Source organism: Cheilinus undulatus, linkage group 16 (genome assembly GCF_018320785.1).
Source record: "Cheilinus undulatus linkage group 16, ASM1832078v1, whole genome shotgun sequence".
NCBI lineage: Eukaryota > Metazoa > Chordata > Actinopteri > Labriformes > Labridae > Cheilinus > Cheilinus undulatus.
Window position 1 is genome coordinate 1346658 of NC_054880.1, and position 18983 is coordinate 1365640.

General features: G+C 38.0%; 1 protein-coding gene across 3 annotated transcripts; it reads left to right on the forward strand.

The window, feature by feature from the left end:
• Window positions 1-3944: 3944 nt before the first annotated feature.
• LOC121524428 (gastrula zinc finger protein XlCGF8.2DB-like) lies at window positions 3945-18646 on the forward strand. 3 transcript variants are annotated; one of them, XM_041809811.1, is made up of 2 exons: window positions 3945-4405; window positions 16406-18646. In XM_041809811.1, exons 1-2 carry the CDS (start codon window positions 4222-4224, stop codon window positions 17209-17211), a joined length of 990 nt encoding a protein of 329 aa, XP_041665745.1. In that variant the 5' UTR covers window positions 3945-4221; the 3' UTR covers window positions 17212-18646. The 3 variants fall into 3 exon arrangements, with proteins under 3 accessions (XP_041665745.1, XP_041665746.1, XP_041665744.1); XM_041809812.1 differs by lacking the exon at window positions 16406-18646 and adding an exon at window positions 8218-11158 and having other exon boundaries at window positions 4269-4405; XM_041809810.1 differs by lacking the exon at window positions 3945-4405 and adding an exon at window positions 12603-13072.
• Window positions 18647-18983: the final 337 nt, after the last annotated feature.

Genomic DNA, 18983 nt, shown 5'->3' on the forward strand with positions numbered 1-18983 from the left:
CGATTAATGCATGCGCGTTCTGTGTGACCCTCGACCCATCCCGAAGTTTGCCACATCAGGAAGTGGCGCCATCGTGATGCGGTACAAGCGAGCAGAAATGGGTAAAGGACAGAGACTTTTGAATGGCAGGTTGAGCTTTCAGATCATGCCAGATAAGACTGAAGTTATTTTCTCTTACTGTCAACATGAGCTGAGTTACCAGGAGTTTGTAGAGTCTTAAACATCCCGTACCACTCGCTAGCCGAGCACACCGCTAATGCAGAGAGCCGTCCCCCCTCGCCATGCTGGATTGTTTACGCTCAGACAACAACTCTGCAAGCAGGGATAGACTCGCTATCTGGCATACCGGACATTTCCTGGTGGGTCGAAGCACTTTGGGGCCAGCATGATTTATTCATTTATTTAAATCTGCTATGAACCGGCACTACAGCTGTGCCAACCCTTTATATTGACAGTTGACTGATCCGATGACGTCTCCTAAAGGTCCGTTTACCCCCCGCTCCCATCCACACTCAGCTCCTGCTTGGAAGTGAAAGTAGTCGAACAAAACGAAACTTACTAAAACGATTGATTGGAACTGTAAATAAACGTCAAACTAAAAAAAAAAAGAGAGGTGTTACAGGTGAGCCTGAGAGTGAATGAGCTCTGTAGAGTATCATAATATAAATTATTATGTCCGTGTGTGATTATTAGATCTGTTATTCTGTGTTAAGCTGCTGAGAACAACAGAGGAGGTAACTTCTACAAGTCTGTGGTATTATTCTGTAATGTTACATTAAGGTCAGTATCTACATCTGTTGTTGATTGTTAGGCTTGAGTTTACCATGTTATGCTCTCAGCATATTGTTGGAGCCTTCAGTATCTTTGAGATTAGAGTAGAGAATTTTCTGGACTTTATCTGTTGTTGTTTTGGGTTGTTGACATGAACATTTGCATAAAAAAAGTATTTTTGTCCACTCATGTTGATAAGGGTATTTAAATTTTGAGAAATAGTCCTTTAAGGGGCATTTAGAACAGACAAAAAAGTGTGATTAATTTGCGATTAATCGCAAGTTAACTATGGAATTTGTGAGATTAATCGCAATTAAAAATTTTAACCTATTGACAGCCCTAATGCAAATATGTCAAACAAGATTATTATCATTATGGGATTAGTCCAACTCAGATTAATAAATACATTCAGTGTGGCCTATTTGGGGATATAAGCACATCTTTGGCTGGCAGGAGGTTCAAATCAGCACAGGTGGGATCCTATTGGTGTAATAAATAAAGGATGAACGTTTCAGTCCATGAAACTTCATGCACGAAGACCTTTATGTATACCTGGACACATTTTTTGCATTCTGTTTTGTAATTCTTGATCTAATTTGTGTTCTGTTTGATACGACTGGCATGAAACTGCACAAGATGTGTATTTTTGCTCATTTTAAGTTTTTAAGCCAAATCATTACATTGACCTGTTTGGTATTGTGTATAGAAAAATACTCACGCTGGTGTCCCTTGGTGACAAAACTCGCCCATTTAAACCCATTATGATTGCTCATTTTGATTGTAAATTTGCAATGCCATGTATCACTGTTACTGCCATTATCTGTGATGCACTTTTGAATGGGAACCTTACCCTTGCAAGTTTTACTATTAACCACTAGATGGAGCCAGTATTCTTTTTGACCAAGTGTGTATCCGTAGGGCGCTGAACAGACACAGTAACAATGGTATTTTAAATAGCTCTGTCAAATAAAGGCATAAAGAAATGAAATTAAAAAATGTCTGTGGGTGTTGATATGAATATAAACTTGGGTTGTGCATGTTAGTAATGAGAAATTGCATCTCTGAAGCGCCTCTTCAACACGCTTCATTGGGGATACACTGCAGGTCTGTTTTCAGCGCTGTTTGAATAAGGATTTAAAACAGTATGGCGGTCCCTCAGCCCCTACATGTATCCAAGAAAACTAAAACTAACACCAAATCTAAAAAAACAAACTGAAATGAAGCATTTTTGCAAAATAAAAATGAAAACTAAATTTAAAAAAAACAGCAGTAAAAACTAACAAAAACTAAACTGAAATTTGAAAAAGAAAGTGAAAACAGAATAAAAAAATATATATATTGAAAAATCCAAAACTATTATAACCTTGGTTGGAGCAAAACCGTGGCAATGCAAAGCACGGCGCAGACGTTGTTTATGGAAATTGCAGGTCAGATTGCATTATGAAAGCCCCAATAACATCTACTTACTTTATCAATCATATCGTACCTTATCATAACCTCACTTGACATCTGATGATCTTATATTTGTTCAAAGAAATTGAATTATATTTTATAAATATGGGATGATCTAACAATTCTTCAAAGATGCACCTGTAGGGAAAATAAAAACTTTAGCAGTATTTTGTCTAGGATCCCAGAGCATTTGTTTGTGCTATCCCAACAAAAGTTATGAATATTATCTGCTTTGGGAGGACAGCTGTCTCTTCACACTTGTGAAAATGACGTGGCGACTCTCTGTCAACAAGGCACTCAAAATGTATTTTATTAATTAATTGAATTGATGAAATTATTTATTATTAATTCAAATCCTGAAAATGACCAAAGATTTGCTTTGTCATGATCAGAACTGGAGGTGATGACAAAAAAAATCAATCAATAAAACAAAACAAATTATGAATATAACCCTATAGAGTAGGGGTCACAATGTTCCCTAGGAGTCCATCTTTTGCATAATTTCCAACCACTTCTGGACACTGTACAAAAAATAAAAATGCACCAAACTGGATGTTGATGGCAATTGATGACTTATGACCATCTTTGATAATAAGTAAAAAAAAAAAAAAAATCCAGTTAGCATTTTTGATATGGAAAATATGTCATTTTGCTGAATTGAAAATTGAATACACTGGCATTTAAAGGGATAAAAACACATAAACTCATGAAAATGACCAAAGATTTGCCACGTCATGATTAGAGCTGGATGTGATAACTAAAAAAACAAAAGAAAACAAAAATAACAACCCCCCCCCCCAAAAAAAATAACAAATTATGAATTTTAGCATTTAAAGAATGAGCAGAAAATGTCCCCTTGGGATATGTGTGTGTAGTCATTTAAAGGGATGCCTAAGTCTGTTAACCTGGCACACCAGATGGATTGTTTCACACATCCATCTGGATCACCTCCCATAGATGGCGTTTGGGAAATGGCAGGACCTTTGAAAAAGAAACTGGGAGGTTGATTAGATGAACGTTCTTTCTGTCACATCTTTACGGGTCAATCAGAGCAACAAAACACATGACGCTGTAGCCCCAAACCGAGGAGTGCCACTACCAAGGAATAAACTCCTTAGAGAGCTGCACAACACAAAACATGACGACTGCAGACACGTCAGTACACGACTTCTGTCGTTTTTGAAAAGAAAACAACTCACTGAAGTACGTTGTCCTTCTTTTATGAAGAAATGTCATCAAGTTCTGATAAAACTTGTGCTTTCGCAGCATCCATGCTAATGTCTTCCACCATAATTGCACCAGCCTCTTGTTGCTGCTTGCATACATCATGACTCTGCCACGCCTGAAAGTACTGCCCCTTATCACTGATTGTTCCTGTCACTTTCTTACCAGGCCCAAACGGTTCAGTTGGGAGCTTTGCAAAATGTTGCCTGTAAAAAACACAGAAACGGCAAATCCATTTGCTTTGCAAGGTTGCTAGCCTGTTACATCACTTGAAGAACTGACATCGTACGTCCGCTGTTTTCCTTTTCACTTACAAGGACATTTTGTTTTCTTTAAAAAACATCTTTAAAATCCCTCGATGTCATGAAAAAAATGCAGTTAGTGTTTGATTAAAATGTCTTGTGAGAGGTGAGTTCCAACCTTTATTCTGAAGGACACAAACAGCGTTGCACCGGAAGTGATTAGTATTGTGACCGCCTTCCTCTGTATTTAGCAACATGGCGGCGAATCCGAAAAAATTTTAATCTGCGCCACTTTTTTGTGAAAGATAAGCGATTCTGATCTCTCAGAGTCTCATTCTGTCAACTGAATGGACTTTAAGCTTTAAATGTTTTTCTCAGTTTTCTCTCCCTCAGTCATCTACCCGGAAACTACAAAGCTAGCTTAGCTTAGCATTCAAACTGGAGATATGAGTGGTGAAACAGTCAAAGTTGCTGTTTGATGGAGTGGTTGTAGTGTTTTCCAGAATAAATCAGCCAGTATAACTGTGTGAAAATGCCAGGAGTCGAGACACTGAGAGATTTTGTCAACCAGAGACTGACTGCTGCTGCTGAAGAGATTTTTGGAGTCTTTGTAAGAACGATAGCAGAATACGAGGAACAACTTTGTCGATGTAAAGAGGAAAACGAGCGAAAACAGAAACTTCTGGACGATGTTCAGCTTCGCTTTCACAGAGCAGGTTTGTTCATTTTTCCCTCAGTCATTGTTCTCATTCTGTTTGGACCGACTTTAAATAAATGGACAGTGTTGCTGAAGAGGTTGTATTCTAAGCTTTACGGTAACGGTCGTCAACGGTTAGTTTAATTTTAGTGACTTTTTCTCCTTTTTCTAAAGCAGTTGTTACAGAAAATGCTTGAAGACGTGATAAGACCTTTCTGTGGTTCCAAGCATCAACAATATACAATTTTAAGTCATCAAAATGTGTCTTTAAACTGAGGAAGAACGATCTCATTGTGATTTTTGTTGTTGTTGTTGCAATGCAGTATGTGATTATGTCTTGAGTTCTTCATCATATGTGTTTTTTAACGACACAAGAGAAAAAGTCATTCAATATAATAACCAACACATTATAAGATAGTGATATTTGGAGCCAATATGCATTTGTTATGAAAAAGAAAATGTACTTAATATGGTAAAAGTAAATGTGCATGTGAATAAATGAAGGAGTAGCTCTGTCAACATGAGAAACAGCACAGAGTAACACAGAAAGAGGAAAACAGGAAGTGATGCTGTCCCTGTGTCAGTGACACCCAGGCCTCACTGCTGATTGGCTGGTAGTTGCTGGTCAGATAGTGTTGTGGACAGAACAGGTGAGAGCACAGAGAGTGAAAACAAACCCAGAGAGGAAGACACACCTGGCAGTGAAGCCAAAGTAGCATGTCTTTGGATGAAATGATTTTAGCTGATGATCAGGAAAATGAAATGCAGACACCAATAGCCAAATATCTGTATGAGTAATTAGCCAGGCTGATTTTCAGTCCACCCCTAATGTCCAGTATAATTGCAATCACACATTTTTACCATATTGTGCAGCACTACTCAAAAAGTTCAAACTTGAAAAACAAACAAGCAGTAGCTAAATCAGATAATCAATACAAGTGCACATTTTGTCTTCTTGTCAGTCCTGCAGTTTTTAAGTTTGTATTTCGCTTTGTGTCAGCGATGATATTTAAAAAATATGTGGTTAAACATTTGTTCTGAGATGTAGAGGAGTCTGTGTTTAACCAGAAATCATGCCATCAAACAGGGCTGGGCACTCAATTGAGATTTGGATTAAAACACAATAAATCTCTCTGCAATATTCAAATCACAAAAGGTGCAATATCAGGGTATCCGCAGGGTAGTAAAAGGTAGTAAAAAGAAGTAAATGAAATTAGCTCAAATTAAGGCCATTAAAAGGTAGTAAAAGGTAACAAATGCAATTTGACTTGGTTGTAAATTTTTCATCACCCCTTCAATATATTATGACTTTTACATTGATGCTGAATTTTTGTTTTAAGCTCGTTAAACTAAAAAAAAAAAAAAAAAATCTAAAATGAAATATACATGTGAGCAGGACAGCAGGACCTGGGTCAGCGTTGATAGCCTTGATTGGTTGTGCTGCCCAATCTGTTGTGCACATGCGTGGTGTCGGAATAGCATCTTAATGGGAAAATATAAGTTTCCACAACTTTGGCTCAATGACTTTGGCAGTTAAAGACTGGCTTAAGCCGGTCATGGGGAATGACCGGGAAGCTTTTTGTAAAGTGTGCGAAAAACTCATAAATGGGGCCTATGATTTCTGCATTAACAGAATATCGGAATTGGTCAATAAAAACAGAATTTACAATTTAACGTGGAAATTGAATGAATTTGACTGAAATGCTGTGGTTTTTTTTTTTTAGAAAGAGGAACGTATATCCGAGGAATATTTTCCCGGGGAACACTAAAGCAGGGCCCATCCGGCCCCTCACTCACCCCGCCCCCTCCTAAACAATAACAGCATGTCAAAGCAGCTTCATGAAACACCGGCAAAGATCACGTAGACCCATACGGGGCAGTACCATGGGACATAATGTTGCACCTTCAAGAAAAGTCATCCGTGCTTCGAGTTATTTTACCTCACCACACCACCTGAGCGATGTGCTTCATCTCACGCGAGGCACACCACTCAACCCTCAAGTCCGTCCAAAATCAAGCTGGATGGACTTGAGATTTTATCAAGTCTAAATGATGTTAAATTCGAGTAACAGTTAGCTTAATAATTCATCCTGTAGATAGTTCCCTTTGGTGGCTTAACGAGCCAACACGTGTCTGTATTAACGTAGCGGTCTGATATAAGGCAGACAGACAGCGAGGATGGAGAGAAATGAGGAGGGAAACGTTACAGTCAGGAGTAAAACACAATGCATAATCAAACTGCATGCACTGTTACATATTGAGAGAGTAAAGAAAAGTTTAGGTAACAGGTTTACATTTAACCATTTAACTTTAATGTGACCTTCCTTTTAAGTTACTATCACTCTGTGTTTGAGAGAACAGAAGGATTTCTTCATTAACATTATAAACATCAGTTAGGATGTGATTATACACGTGGATGTGTCTGAAAATGTTGGAAATATCTGACTGTTACATGGTTATATTTATTTTATATCAGGGTTATCCAAACAATGGCTCCTGGGCCAATTGTGGCCCTTTTTCAATACATTTATGGTTATTTTTATTTAATTAGTGAACATTTGATTAATTTACTTAAAATTCATTTACATTTTTCTGGTAAAATTAGTTGAAAGGTTAAAAAACGGAATTCCAAAAAAAATTAAAACAGTATTTTGAAAAAAATAAAATGCAATTTGTAAAGAAATAAAATGGATTTCATAGGGCCCTATAAATGTGACCTGGAACAGTATTACGGTGATCAAATCACATCAAGAATCCATCATTCACTAGCAGCAGATTCGCGTGTGGGGGGAGAAGCTCCCTATTTCGTTTTTTGGTGCAACACAGAGCAGTGCAACTGCAAACACAAGTTCAGCTACGAGCGAACGAGAGTGTTGCATGATGGTAGTAAAAAATATTGTAGAGGTAGTAAAAAAGGTAGTAAATTAAACTCTAGGATTCCTGTATAGACCCTGAATATTTTTTGACCCTGAAATCTGTGTCAAAATCCTAGTTTTTAATATAATTTCAGCAGCAGAGATGTTATGAACTGGCACATCAGGCAAACATTCATGTGATTGCAATTTGAAATCTAAATGTTGAGCCCTACTATGAAGTTGGACAAGACATTACATCAGTGGCACTAACAAGTCAAATATTATTGGTTTTGCATTTATAAATATCTCAGAGATTGTATTAAAAATATTGGAATCTACTTCTTGGATTTCTGAGGGCCTTATTTTAAGTGTTTTGAGGAATTGGATCCCAAAAACTATGTTTTTGCTGTTATTCTTTATAATATGTTGGCATTCCTGATTTTGCATTGTTTCAACCTTTTGCTTTAATCTCATAGTTCCCTTCATTTAAAGACTCACTTTCAATTTGAAAACAACCAAAGTATTGGACCACCAAATGCTGGTTCAGAGGAAACAATAACAAGGGTTCTCAGGGAATATGTTCTGGGCTAAAGTACATTTTATCAAGGTAACAAAGGAGAGCAACAGTAGCTGCTGACAAATACAAAATTCAGGAGGAGTACAGTACCCCGAAAAAACACTTCAGAACTACACCGCTTTCCACATTATGAGGTTTTTATTTTTAAAAAAATAATGGTTATCATTATGAAGTTTGTTCAAAAACATTTGAATTATGCTCTAACAGCTGATGACTTGAAAAATATTCTGACTGTCATTGTATTAATATTTGGGAAAATAAGAGAAAAATGTCATTTGCATAATAATGTGGAAAGCGGTATATACTAGAGCGTTATTTCTTTGTTACATTGAACCTCTGATTTTGACATGATGGAGTAGCATGCAGTTATAATTTTCCATTCTGTTCTGTGTCCAATAGACAACCAACAGCTATCAGTGACTCAAGAAGAGGTTCCCTCTGAGCAGCAGGAGTGGAGCTCCAGCCTGAACCAGGAGGACACTGAGCCTCTGCACCTTAAAGATGAAGTGGAGGAACTGTGGAGCAGTCAGGAGGGACTGGATGAGGCTTATACTTACAAGATCCCCTTTGCTCCTGCCCCTGTAAAGACAGAAGATGATGAAGGAGACCTCAGTCCTCACAGCTTCATGAAATACAAAGTGAAGGGATGAAAACAGGAGCTGATGGAGAGGACTGTGGAGGACCAGCACAGGCCAGGAACTCAGAACCAGAGAGACATTTACATTCAGAGACTCGGGACGAGACTGAAGACTGCTCTGAATTTGAAACTGATGTCAGTGATGATTGGAGGGTCAAAATGGAAAATGATTCTGGGTTAAACTGTGTGGAAAACTTAGATGATGACAGATCAGACAATGACAAGAAATCACACAGCTGCTCTCAGTGGGGTAAAACACTCAGATGGAAATGTCATCTTGCTACACATATGAGATCTCACCAGACAGAGAAACCCTTCAGCTCCTCTGACTGTGGTAAAAGATTTAAGTTTAAGTCAAGTCTGACGAAACACATGGTTATCCACACAGGAGAGAAACCCTTCAGCTGCTCTGACTGTGATAAGAAGTTTAAGCAAAAGTGTCATCTGAACACGCACATGTTGGTTCACACAGGAGAGAGGCCATTTAGCTGCTCTAAGTGTGATAAAACATTTAACAGAAAGTCTACTCTGACAAATCACATGTTAATTCACAAAGAGGAGAAGTGCTTCGGCTGCCCTAAGTGTGATAAAAAGTTTAATGAAAAGTCTCAGCTGAACTCCCACATGTTTGTTCACAAAGGAGAGCAATCCTTTAGCTGCTCTCAATGTGATAAAAATTTTAATCACAAGTCTAATCTGAACGTACACATGTTGGTGCACACAGGAGAGAAACCCTTTAGCTGCCCTCAGTGTGATAAAAATTTTAATCACAGGTCTAATCTGAAAAGACACATTTTGGTGCACACAGGAGAGAAACCCTTCAGCTGTTCTGAGTGTGATAAAAAGTTTAGTCACAAATTGTATCTGACTAAACACATGGTGATCCACACAGGAGAGAAACCCTTCAGCTGTGAGCTCAGTGATCAGAAATTTTCATGGGGTAGTTAGGTAAAAAAAACACAAGTGTACCAGTTGCCAGACTTCATAAAATAAGAAAGGGAAGAGCTAATGAGGAGGATTATGTAAGATGAGAACCAGGCAGTATCTGAGATATATAAAAAGATGTGCAACAAGAGACTGAAGACAAATTAGATGATGAGAGAGATCAGAGAACATCAGTCAGTTTTAAACTCTAAGCCTGCTATACTCAATCCTGCAGCTACTCAGCTGCATACAGCTCTTATAGGGATGCACAGATGCATCAGCTTAACATCAGTATCAGCTGATATTAGCCATGTTTGTTTACAAATGCAAATAATATAGCAGGAATGTTTATCATTTATCAGCAAGTATCTGTTGTGCCTCATGATTTGGCTGCTTGTCATCTGATATATCTAGCTGATGAATATAAACCAGTGCATAAGACGGAACTTTCTGGACAATCTCTGATCTGATTTCATGCTTTTATGAGAAAATGTTGGCATTCTATGAGAAAGAAGAGAACATCAAAATCAGTTAGATTGTTGTGTTGAACATAAGTATCGGCCCAATCTTTCACAATAAATGCAACTTCAGTTCATTTATTTAAAGTTATTGTGTTTTTTTGGAAAACAAACCCCAACATTTTTTTAAGTAGAAATTTTGCCCGAATACTTGATTATTTGCAAATTTCTTTATTCTGGTTGGCTATAAAACAGACTGAAACAACAGCATACAACAGAGGCCCTTTAGATCGTTGTTTCCAGTGCAAACTCCAACAGTAAATCCTTTCTGTGGCAAAATGAGAGTCACAAATATCACTTAGTGAGGTCAATTCAGAGCTGATGTTTCAACAACCCTTTCCAGACTGAAATACAAATGTAGATTGCTAAAAGCATGGACAGTCATAACAGAGAAAAGTGGAAGACTACCTGCTATTATTGACTGTGATTCTCAGCAAAATGCTGTATGCTCAGGTGTGGACATATGACCAACTATATGCTGTGTGTTATGCTGTTGTCAGTTCTTTAATCATATTTCTTTGTGTATGTGAATAATAGAGATGCACACAAGTCATTTTTTGCAAGTCCAAGTCAGGTCTCAAGTCTCCTATGGTCTTAATGAGCATTTTATGATCTGCTACTGACATCCAGTCTGCTTAGACTACTGCATGGTTATATCTTAGGAATTTAAAGCCTGTACTGTGTTCTCATCATCAGCACAGGTGGGATCGCCACTGGTGTAATAAATAAAATATGGACGTTTCAGTACTCAAAACTTTGTGCACAAAGATTCAGCCTGTTAACCTGACACGCCAGATGGATTTGTTTCACACATCTGCCTAGAAAACCTCCCATGGACAGCGTTTGGGAAAGGGCAGAGCCTTTGAAAAAAAAAAAAATCATAGGGTGATTGGATGAACGTTCTTTCTGTCACATCTTTACAGGGCCAATCAGAGCAACAAAACACCTGACTTCATAGCTCCAAGCCGAGGTGCACCGCTACCAACGAATAAACTCCATAGAGAGCTGCACAACGTGAACCATGGCGACTGTAGACATGTCTGTACACGACTTTTGTCATTTTTGAATAGAAAACAACTCACTGCTGTTGGTCTTCTTTTAACAAAGAAATGTCGTCAAGTTCAGATAAAATCGACGCTTTCGGAGCATCCGCGCTGATGTCTTCCGCCGTAATTGCACCGGCCTCTTCTTGCTTCTTGCATACGTCACGACTCTGCTGCCCAAAACTACTGCCCCTCAATGCTGATTTCCTGTCGCTTTCTCACCGAGCCCAAATGGTTCAAATGGGAGCTTTGCGAGACAGATTTGCCAGTAAGAAACATGGAAACGGGCAAATCCATCTGCTTTGCAAGGATGTAGGCTTGTTACGTCCAAGGTTATAGTAGTTTAGGATTTTTCATTAGTTTTTATTTTTATTTTGTTCTCACTTTGTGTGTTCGATTTCAGTTTAGTTTGTATTAGTTTTGACTGCTGGTTTGTTAGTTTAGTTTTGTTCTATTTTGAAAAAAATGCTTTGTTTTAGTTTAGTTTTTGTTACATTTATAGTTAGTTTTAGTTTTATACGGATAGATGTCGGGTCTGAGTGACAGTCATACATTTTTAAAAACATATTCAAACATGGTACTTTTCAGTTATCCTTTTATTTACTTAATGATGATGTTTGAATACAACTCCAGACATAAAACTACAACTGTGTGAAGTCTTAACCAATCAGATCAGGGAATTTTACACTACACAGACTTGGGTGTCTGTGCCAGTCAGTATGGTTGTGTCAAAGACTAAAACTAAGGATATTTTGTCTCTATTTTTATTTGTAGTTATTCTTGTAACCGCATTTTTACAGTCTTAGTTACTTTTTGTTTATTTGGTAAAGCTTAGTTTTTATTTAGTGTCAGTTAACTCAAATGGTTTTTGAATTTTAGTTTTAGTTATTTGCTTGGTTTTAGTTAACCATAATAACCTTGGTTAAGTCTTTTGAAGAACTGACAAATTAAAACATTTGGTGAGAGAGTCTCTTGCGCTTCAGCCCCTCCACTCGTGGAGGTCGGTGCTCACAAAAGGACCAGAGTTGAACCATTTGGACTGAATGAAGAACTTAGCCTCTCATGTTTTTTTGTAATATGTGGACTTGTTACACTTAGTATGTTACATTTTACCGTCTACATTGTCGGTCTATGTATTTTGTAAATATTGTATACTTTGTATATATTTGTTGTGAAGTATGTTCACATATTCCTGTTTGGAATAGATAGTTTGACATGAGTGCTGTCACAGTATTGGTCCACTGCGGGCTGACGCCCCACCTCAAACAACCAATCAGTGTTGAAACTCTTTATTCAGGAGGGGATTTAAGGTTTTCAAACTGCACCAGTACTGTTTGACTCTGATGAAGACGCAGTGCGCGTCGAAACGTCAGTCCTCTGCGCCTTATTAAACGTCCTCAAGTGATTCGTGTTCTCCAGGTTCTTCATTGGGTTTACCTGGTTCACCCACTGAAACACCTCAAATTGAAACGTTTGTTGTTTCCCTTTAACTTTTAAGGACATACCGTTTAAATAAATAAAGTTTTTTTAAATTTCTTGATGCCATAAAGAAATGTAGTTAGTGTTTGACTAAAATGTCTTGTGAGAGGTGAGTTCCTTTATTCTGTAGGATACAAACAGCGTTGCACCGGAAGTGATTATTATTGCGAACACCTTCCTCTGTATTTAGCAACATGGCGGAGAATCAGAACAATTTTTAATCTGCGCCACTTTTTTGTGAGAGAAGCGATTCTGATCTCTCAGAGTCTCATTCTGTCAACTGAATGGACTTTAAGCTTTAAATGTTTTTCTCAGTTTTCTCTCCCTCAGTCATCTACCCATAAACTACAAAGCTAGCTTAGCTTAGCATTCAAACTGGAGATATGAGTGGTGAAACAGTCAAAGTTGCTGTTTGATGGAGTGGTTGTAGTGTTTTCCAGAATAAATCAGCCAGTAAAACTGTGTGAAAATGCCAGGAGTCGAGACACTGAGAGATTTTGTCAACCAGAGACTGACTGCTGCTGCTGAGGAGATTTTTGGAGTCTTTGAAAGAACGATAGCAGAATACGAGGAACAACTTTGTCGATGTAAAGAGGAAAACGAGCGAAAACAAAAACTTCTGGACGATGTTCAGCTTCGCTTTCACAGAGCAGGTTTGTTCATTTTTCCCTCAGTAATTGTTCTCATTCTGTTTGGATCGACTTTAAACAAATGGACAGTGTTGCAGAAGAGGGTGTATTCTAAGCTTTACGGTAACGGTCGTCAACGGTTATTTTAATTTTAGTGACTTTTTCTTCTATTTCTAAACCAGTTGTTACAGTAAATGCTGGGAGAGGTGATATGACCTTTCTGTGGTTCCAAACGTCAACAATGTACGATTTCAAGCCATCTACATGTGTTTTTAAACTGAGGAAGAACCAATTGTGATATTTTTGTTGCAATGCAGGATGTGAGTATGTTTTGAGTTCTTCATCAAATGTATTCTAACGAGACAAGAGAAAAAAAATCATTCAATATAATAACCAACACAATATAAGATAGTGAAACTCGGACTGAACAGTTTTAAAATATATCTCATTGTGATCATTTTGACTCACATTGCAAATTCAGTACACATAGTTGTATAGAAGGGAATAATAATTTTTACATCATTCTCATTTTTTTCCAACTTTATATATACATTTTTACATTATCATAAAGAAACATAATGCAGGAGAACATAAATACAAACAAGGAACAATCCCTCCCACACCACATTGTGACACATGACAAAAAAACAAGAGAAGAAAATCATACATACTTAAATTAGATAAATAAAATAAATGATAATAACAAACGAATAACAATAATACAAAAGTAAATAAATAAAAAAGCATCATTCTCATTTTTATTAAGAAAAAGAAACCCAAAGACGAAAGTAGGAGTTTCTATAAATTATTCTAAAATTGCATTAGGATATGTTGTGATTTGATCTAAATTTTGACAGTCATACACACTAGTACTGCACAGTTAATCACAATTGCAATAGCAGGCTTTGCAATAACAACCCTGCATCCAGGGCTGCAATTATTATTTTATTAAGATGTTTGTAAAAGGTTTATAAAATAGTTGATAATGATAATAATATCTTGACTTTATATAGCGCCATTAAAGAAACCCAAGGACACTTCACAAGAACACATAAGACATGGACAAACTATGTAAGGGATAGGATTAGTGTAAGGGGATTGGTGTAGGCTGTGGTGAACGGGTGGTGCCTGAGATGTTTTTTTTTTAAATATCCAGAGATGGAGCGTTATGGATGTCTGCAAGAAGAGTGTTCCAGAGTGTGGGGGCTGCAGCACCGAAGGCTTTGTGTCCATAGGTTCGGAGTTTGGTTGTAGGAATGGACAGTAGGCCAATGTCTGAAGACTGAAGGTTGCAGGATGGTTTGTCTGGATGGAGGAGATCAGAAAGGTACTGAGGAGCCAGGGCATGGAGAGATTTGTATGTGAGGAGGAGGATTTTGTAGTTGATGCGGGACTTGATGGGGAGCCAGTGAAGGTGGATGAGGGTCGGAGTGAAGTGTTGCCAGGGTCTAGTGCAGGTGAGAGGTCTAGCAGCAGGGTTTTGGACAAACTGCACCTGTCTAAGGGTTTGCTGGGTACCCTGGACAGGCTCCATTGCAGTAGTCGCAGAAAGGCCTTAAAGTTTACAATATTGCTACTGTTGGACTTTGTAGAAGTACCTTTATTTAAAGATAAAGTAATAGATTTTTTTCTTAAATTACATTGTTTTGAAAGCAATGCTGCAATATCAACAGGTATAGTCTATTTATTTTTAAATACTACTTAATATTTGTGTCTTTTTTGTTGAGAAATACACACCTTATATTTTTCACTATTCTCTGCTTTTTTCTTGATAACCAAGCAAGCACACTCATGATACTATTTATTTATTAGATTGTTTTCACATTTGACAATATTGTCCAGTAAGGGTCAACCAATAAGGTTGTTTTCAGGGCCGATATCAATACAGATTATTAGAGGTGCATGTGACTAATTCCTGATATTTGGAGCCAATATGCATTTGTTATGACAAAGAAAATGTGCTTAATGTGATAAAAGTAAATCTGCATGTGAATAAATGAAGGAGTAGCTCTGTCAACGTGAGAAACACCACAGAGTAACACAGAAAGAGGAAAACAGGAAGTGATGTTGTCCTGGTGTCAGCGCCACCAGGCCTCAGTGCTGATTGGCTGGTAGTTGCTGGTCAGATAGTATTGTGGACAGAACAGGTGAGACCACAGAGAGTGAAAACAAACCCAGAGAGGAAGACACACCTGGCAGTGAGGCCAAAGTAGCATGTCTTTGGATAAAATGATTTTAGCTGATGATCAGGAAAATTAAATGCAGACACCAATAGTCAAATATCTGTATGAGTAATTAGCCAGGATGATTTTCAGTCCACCCCTAATGTCCAGTATAATTGCAATCACACATTTTTACCATATTGTTCAGCACTACTCAAAAAGTTCAAACTTGACAAAAAAACAAGCAGTAGCTAAATCACATCATTTCACCAATCAATACAAGTGCACATTTTTTCTTCTTGTCAGTCCTGCAGTTTTAAGTTTATATTTTGCATTGCATCAGAGTTGATTAAAAAATATGTGGTTAAATATTTGTTCTGAGAGAGGAGTCTGTGTTTAACCAGAAATGATGCCATGAAACAGGGCTGGGCACTCAATTGAAATTTGGATTGAAACACAATAAATCTTTCCGCAATTTTCAAATCACAAAAGGTTCAATATTTTTCAACCTGAAATCTGTGTCAAAATCCCAGTTTAATATAATTTCAGCAGCAGAGATGTTATGGACCGGCACATCAGGCAAACATTCATGTGACTGCAATTAGATTATCTAAACGTTGACCCCGACTATGAAGTTGAACAATATATTACATCAGTGGCAGTAACAAGTCAAATACTATTGTTTTTGCATTTATAAATATCTCAGAGATTGTATTAAAAATATTGGAATCTACTTCTTGGATCTCTGAGGGACTTATTTTAAGTGTTTTGAGGTGTCGGATCCTGAAAACTAGGTTTTTGCTTTTATTCTCTATAATAATGTTGGCATTCCTGATTTTGCATTGTTTTAACCTTTTGCTTTAATCTCTGAATTCCCATCATTTAAAGACTCACTTTCAATTTGAAAACAACCGAAGTATTGGACTGGTTCAGAGGAAACAATAACAAAAGTTCTCAGGGAATATGTTCTGGGCTGAAGTACATTTAATCAATGAAATAAAGGAGAGCAACAGTAGCAGTTGACAAATACGAAACTCAGGAGGAGTACAGGATCCCTGAAACATACTTCAGAACTAGGCTATACCAGATTATTATTTCTTTGTTACATTGAACTTCTGATTGTGGCATACTGGAGTAGCATGCAGTCAGAAGGTTCCATTCTGTTAGTATTTTTGTGTATCTTCTTGTCCTGTAGACACCCAGCAGCTGTTAGTGCATCAAGAAGAGGTTCCCTCTGAGCAGCAGGAGTGGAGCTCCAGTCTGGACCAGGAGGACACTGAGCCTCCACACATTAAAGATGAAGTGGAGGAACTGTGGAGCAGTCAGGAGGATCTGGAGAAGTTTAATACCATCAAGTTCCCCTTTGCTCATGTCTCAGTGAAGACTGAAGATGATGAAGAGAAACCTCAGTCCTCACAGCTTAATGAAATACAGAGTGAAGGGATGAAAACAGGAGCTGATGGAGAGGACTGTGGAGGACCAGAACAGGCCTGGAACTCAGAACCAGAGAAACATTTTCATCCAGAGACTCAGGACAAGACTGGAGACTGCTCTGAAGCTGAAACTGATGACAGTGATGATTGGAGGGTCACAATGGAAAATGATTCTGGGTTAAACTGTGTGGAAAACTTTGATGATGACAGATCAGACAATGACAAGAAATCACACAGCTGCTCTCAATGCAGTAAAACATTCAGAAGGAAATATGATCTTGCTACACATATGAGAACGCACCAAAAACAGAAACCCTTCAGCTGCCCTTTGTGTGTTAAAAAGTTTAACAAAAAGTCTCAGCTGACTACACACATGTTGGTGCACACTGGAGAGAAACCCTTCAGCTGCTCTGAGTGTGATAAAAAGTTTAGTCACAAGTGTCACCTTACTTCACACATGGTGATCCACACAGGAGAGAAACCCTTCAGCTGTGAGCTGTGTAAAAAGAAATTTTCATCATATAGTCAGGTAAAAAGGCACAAGTGTACCGGGGGCCAGACTTCATAAAATAAGAGAAAGAAGAGCTAATGAGGAGGACTATTTAAGATGAGATGCAGGCAGTATCTGACATATATAAAAAGAAGTACATGAGACTAAAGATGAATAAGAGGATTAGAGGGAGATCAGAGAGCATCAGTCAGGTTTCAACTCTAAGCCTGCTATACTCAATCCTGCAGCTACTCAGCTGCACACAGCTCTTTTTGGGATGCACAGATGCATCAGCTTAACATCAGTGTTGGCTGATATTATCCTTGTTTGCCTACATTTGCAAATAATATAGCAGGAATGTTTATCATTTATAAGCAAGTATCTGTTGTACCTGATGAATTGTCTGCTTGTCATCTGACCTATCTAGCTGATTAATTAAAAAAAACAGTGCAGAAAAAGTAGCGTTCTGGAAAATCTCTAATGTGATTTCATGGTCAAACATGAGAGAAAGCGTTTTCATTCGACGAGAAAGAAGAGAACATAAACATCATCTAGATTTTTGTGTTGAACATAAGTTTCGGCCCAATCTTTCAATATCAATGCATCTTAAGTTCTTTTATTACAAGTTGTAGTCTTGTTTGGAAAATAAACCCCGAAATATTTAAAAAAGTAGAAATTTTGCCAATTTACTTGACTCACTGCAAGTCACATCAATGCTGGTTGGCAATAAAACAGACTGAAACAACAGCATACAACAGAGGCCCTTTCGTTGTTTTCAGTGCAAACTCCAAGAGTAAATCCTTTCTGTGGCAAAATGAGAGTCACAAATATCACTTAGTGAGGTCAATTCAGAGCTGATGTTTTAACAACCCTTTCCAGACTGAAATACAAATGTAGATTGCCAAAAGCATGGACAGTCATCACAGAGAAAAGTGGAAGACTACCTGCTATTATTGACTGTGATTCTCAGCAAAATGCTGTATGCTCAGGTGTGGACATATGACCAACTATATGTTGCGTGTTATGCTGTTGTCAGTTCTTTAATCATATTTCTTTGTGTATGTAAATAACAGAGATGCACACCAGTCATTTTTTGCAAGTCCAAGTCAGGTCTCAAGTCTCGTATGGTCTTAATGAGCATTCTATGATCTGCTTCTGACATCCAGTCTGCTTAGACTACTGCATGGTTATATCTTAGGGATTTAAAGCTGACTGTATTCTCATCATCAGCACAGGTTGGATCAGCTTTGGTGTAATAAATAAAAGATGAACATTTCAGTCCTCGAAATTTAGTGCACGAAGATTAAGCCTGTTAAGCTGACACGCCAGACGGATTTGTTTCACACATCAATCTGGAAAATCTCCCATAGATGGTGTTTGGGACACAGCAGAGCCTTTGAGCAACAAAAGATGTGACGTCATGGCCCCAAACTGAGGTGCACCAATACAGACGAATAAACTCCAGAGAGCTGTACAACGCAAACCATGGCGACTGTAGACATGTCAGTACACGACTTTTTTCGTTTTTGAATAGAAAACAACTCACTGCTGTTCTTTGTTCTGCTTTTAATGAAGAAATGTCGTCAAGCTCTGATAAAACGTATGCCTTTGCAGCATCCACGCTGATGTCTTCTGTCATAATTGCACCGGCCTCTTCTTGCTGCTTCCATACATCACGACTGCTGCGCCAGACAGTACTGCCCCTCGATGCTGATTGGTCCTGTCACTTTCTCACCGAGCCAAAATGGTTCAGATGGGAGCTTTACAAGACAGATTTACTAGTAAGAAAAACAGAAACAGTCAAATCCATCTGCGTTGCAAGGATGTAGGCGTGTTATGTCCAAAGTTAT

What these genes read in the sequence shown, in the direction of transcription:
- LOC121524428 (XM_041809811.1), top strand. Translation starts at nt 4,222, where the DNA reads ATGCCAGGAGTCGAGACACTGAGAGATTTTGTCAACCAGAGACTGACT. An exon ending in GCTTCGCTTTCACAGAGCAG is followed by an intron (nt 4,406 to 16,405) that starts GTTTGTTCATTT and finishes CTTGTCCTGTAG; the next exon opens with ACACCCAGCAGCTGTTAGTG.